General features: G+C 31.9%; 1 protein-coding gene across 1 annotated transcript; it reads left to right on the top strand.

Annotated features, from left to right (window-relative positions):
• The first annotated feature begins 1,099 nt into the window (after nucleotides 1-1,099).
• LOC115981841 (multifunctional methyltransferase subunit TRM112 homolog A-like) lies at nucleotides 1,100-2,520 on the top strand. The gene is made up of 2 exons (XM_031104232.1): nucleotides 1,100-1,227; nucleotides 1,847-2,520. Exon 2 carries the CDS (start codon nucleotides 1,929-1,931, stop codon nucleotides 2,298-2,300), a length of 372 nt encoding a protein of 123 aa, XP_030960092.1. The 5' UTR covers nucleotides 1,100-1,227; nucleotides 1,847-1,928; the 3' UTR covers nucleotides 2,301-2,520.
• Nucleotides 2,521-4,043: the final 1,523 nt, after the last annotated feature.

Raw genomic sequence — 4,043 nt, 5'->3', positions numbered from 1 at the left:
TATATATATATATATATATATATAAAAGCAAAGACCTCATGTGGAAGTGCATGAGGTTATGCCATGTGGCGCTTTGTATGACTACTTTTTTATTTAGCCTTTCACCTCCCATCTTCTTATCAATGATTAGTTTAAGCCATAAATGCAAAAAAAAAAAAAAAAAAAAAAAAAAAAAAAAAAAAAAAAAAAAAATTAAAAGATTTGGTTATGCTCCCTTTTCCAAGTTCTTGAACTCTTCCACTTTTAATTTCATTAATTTAAAAAATGAAAGGTTTTCTCCATTCAATGTTAGTTTTTATGTTCTTTTATATATTCCAGTTTCACAAAATATCAAAAGGCCAAAAGAAAATTAGGACTGGAGAGATAGAGAGACAAAGAGTGAGAAATTAATGTAAAAAAGAGAATGAAATTGGCTTTGGTTTTAGGTGTATATGATCTAAACTTCTTAACAGCGCTATCAAAACTTGATACAATGCTTTAACAACATATGGGGTTTCTAAAAGTATGTGTTTTTTGTCTTTATTTATATGTTTGGAAAGTGTTTAATTTTTGTAAGTGATTAAGGTACTCAAATGTAAGTAAAATTAAACGAAAGATATGAAATAGTATAAGTTTATATTCTTCTGTTCAATTATTGTTTTATTTTTAATCTCTTGGCATGTATATTTAGTTTTGCGAATTAGAAATTATAAACCTTAAATCTTAGACGTTTAGCCTTCAAAAGTTCACATGTTTTCTTTTAAAAAAAATACTTCTTAAAAAAAGAAAATGAAATAATAAAAAATTTTATATTGGAAACGGCCAAATGTAAGAACTAAATATACATGTATAACTGATTAAACAAAAAAGGGCATATAGTGGCATTTTTAGAGTCTAATTAATTATGGTTACTTATAAATATATTGTGTTACAATTTTTTTTTTTCATTCATTATTTTAGTGACGTATAATACATAATCAAAATTAATTTTCTAAACATTATAACACATATGAGTATTATAAAATAACTAATAACTAACACGCGCATCACACGCGACATCCACTAGTTCTATTTAAATAAAATGACCAAAGTATCTGTGATTCTCTTCTCTTTTCTCTCTCTAAAAAAAAAGGAAAAAAAAAATCCTCATTCTTTCCCTTCTCCCTATAATGCCCTTCACGACATTGCCATCTCTCTGTTCCTCCTCCTCCTCCGTTCTTTGCTGCGTTGCCTGCCTCTAAATATCAGGTAACCACTCTTCATTACCCTTTTCCCCTGAATTTATTTTATAGATTTGGGCCTTTTGCATATTGGCTTACACGAGAGAGAACTGAGAAGGAGAGGATAAAAGGAAAAGAAAAAAAAAAAAAATGAGAAGTTGCTGCGTTTTCGTTGAAAAACCTACAAATGTCTCTATTTGTTGCCGTTGTTGTTGTTTCTTTACACGGTTGTAAAGATTTTAAATTTAAAAATTTCAGGTAGATGGGGTTGAGGAAAACCATTTGGATTTTATGGGATTAGTTTCTTTTCTTGTTAAATAGTAGATGGGTTTGCGGAAAATTTCAGTAGAGCTTACTCTGCTGATTGCTGGGTTTTGGCTCTTAGATTTAGCCTGTGTTCTATTTGATTGAATACAAATTTCTTAATTTTCTGAAATTTAATAATTGATTACAAAATTTAAAGTCATTTGGTTGATTTTATTATTGAAAGTATTTGGGCTTATATAATTTCTATATAGTTTGGAAAATCTTATTACACTGCACACTTCTTTTTTATATAACCTGGAATGATTTGGCCTTAAACTTTTTATTTAAAAAAAAAATCTTAGCAATTTAACTTTTTGCTTGGGCTGAATGGGTTATTTCAGTGACTTCAGCATCCAGAATAGGTGAAAATAGCACTCACTCTCCTTGTCCTCTGCTAAGAGAAAGAGAAACCGTGAGAGAGAGATGAGGCTTCTAACCCACAACATGTTGTCATCGAACATAAAGGGAGTTAGCAACGGGTTTCCTCTTCGAATAGAGGTAGAGAAAGTGTTGAAGAAGCAGGTGGATTTCAACGCAGACTTCCTCCGCAACATGTTTCCCAAGATCGAGTGGAAGGCGTTTGTTGATGCTGCTAGAACTATAGGCTATGCTGAGCTCCCCGAGGAGGTCGATGATTCGTCTATACTCACATCAGAAGAGTTCTTAAACAAGTTCCACCATGCCCTCCTTGAGCTCCACCTTGAGGAGGGCGCGCTTGTTTGTCCTGAGACTGGTCGCCGATTCCCTGTCAATAAGGGTATTCCCAACATGCTCCTTCATGAGGATGAAGTTTGAATCTTATTTAAGTTAATGCCCTTTTGAGAGTGTTTTATTTTTTTGGGTGGTATTTGGTCTTTGTATTTAGGGGTAGTGAAAATTAGGATTCTTTTCTTTTGCAATATGTGATGCGTTTGGATAAGAAAAATTTTGTTTTGATTGTAGATGAATGAGAAAACAGGGTTTTGTTTCTTAGGCGTTTGTTAATTATGAATTGGAGTATTTAGTTTTCTCTCTATTTTTTATTGAGTTTACTGGTTGTTTTGCCAACCAAAATAAAATGCTTAAACTAAACCAATTGTCCTTCTGACTTCTGGTAAATTCCAGCCTATATTCAGGTTTTGTCAATGGGGTTTTGAGAAATCTTAAATTTTTGAGATATCTTAAAGCTTTGATACGTCTGCCAGTGAATCCTGGCTATTCAATATATTCAGGTGGTCTAATGTCAAAGAGCTGCTGCATTTGCGAGTATATGAACATCCGATTTTATCACTTTATTTGACAGATTAATGAATTGTATATTTGTATAACTATATACAAAATGTATTATATAATCACTTGGTAGAACAATAGTACAATAAACACGGATGCATACCGAACAATGAACCACCATTTCTGGATCTAAATTAATTTTCACAGTCATGGCCTCGTAATATTCTCAATTTCTTCCAAATTAGTAAAAGGCATGCCAGTTGCAATCCGTCTCACACCTTGCAGGATAACAGAATCCTTTCCACCATGTTAATTGAGAAAGGGCTTGAATGATGGAGGCAAACTCCGTTGGTTCAATATGTAAGCAGACCTGAAAAATATTAGAATATCTTATAAGAAAAGGGGATGACTTTAGGTAAAATAGAATAGAGGAAAATAATACATATGGTCGACCCTAACTTAACTATCAAGGATCCATAAACGATCCCAAAAATGTGGAACTAAGACTTTGTTGTTATTGTTGTTTATAAGAAAAGGGATCAATTGTTTCTTTATTATAGTAGTTATCATAATAGATTTTAAAGTTGATTTATGCAACTAGTGAGTACTATAACATATAAAAATTAGAGCCCGTTTGATAGAGGAGTTTGAATAATGTTGTTTGTAATTTTTTGAAATACGTGTGGATGAAAAAATGTTTGAAAATGCATGTAATGTTGTTTAAAAACTGAAAATGAATTGTTTAACAACTCTACCAAATGGGGCCTTAAGAGGGCCAAATTTCTTCAATCTAGATGATTTAAAGTTGGCAGCCAAAGCATTCTACCATAAGACAAAGTTTACCTACAAACTGATTTGGAGGAAAATTCCTCCAACCACTGTGGCAATTCAAATAACCATCCACATATGCCTTTAGTCACATGATTTATTTAACAAGTCATGTAACTTGTTTAAATACTTTAAAGAATTGTGTGATTTAATACACATGAATGATTTTTTGAATTGACGTATAATGGGTTAAACAAGATTAAATGCCTTTTGTCTTGTTATTGCTTCCGGAAATGATTTGTAATTTGAGATTAGTCCCTTAGTCAGAGGACCAGTGCTGTATTTCTATCTTTGTTTCAATAAAATGACTGAATTATAAATTAAAAAAAAGACAGTATAAAATAAAAAAGAGCATGTCTGTCTTATGCATGTCCAAAAAATGTCTTTTTCTTTTTTCTTTGGTCTTTTACAGGTCACATTTTCACCAGAAACTCTGAAAAATCAAGCCAGTAACTGGGTTGTCATCTAAGCCAAAAATCATGGTATCGTCTTGGATGTAAG

Source organism: Quercus lobata, chromosome 3 (genome assembly GCF_001633185.2).
Source record: "Quercus lobata isolate SW786 chromosome 3, ValleyOak3.0 Primary Assembly, whole genome shotgun sequence".
NCBI lineage: Eukaryota > Viridiplantae > Streptophyta > Magnoliopsida > Fagales > Fagaceae > Quercus > Quercus lobata.
The sequence above is the reverse complement of the archived record's forward strand: the minus strand, read 5'-3'. Positions and strand labels throughout refer to the sequence as shown.

Excerpts from the sequence above, each read along its gene's own strand:
- LOC115981841 (XM_031104232.1), top strand. The coding sequence starts at position 1,929 with ATGAGGCTTCTAACCCACAACATGTTGTCATCGAACATAAAGGGAGTT.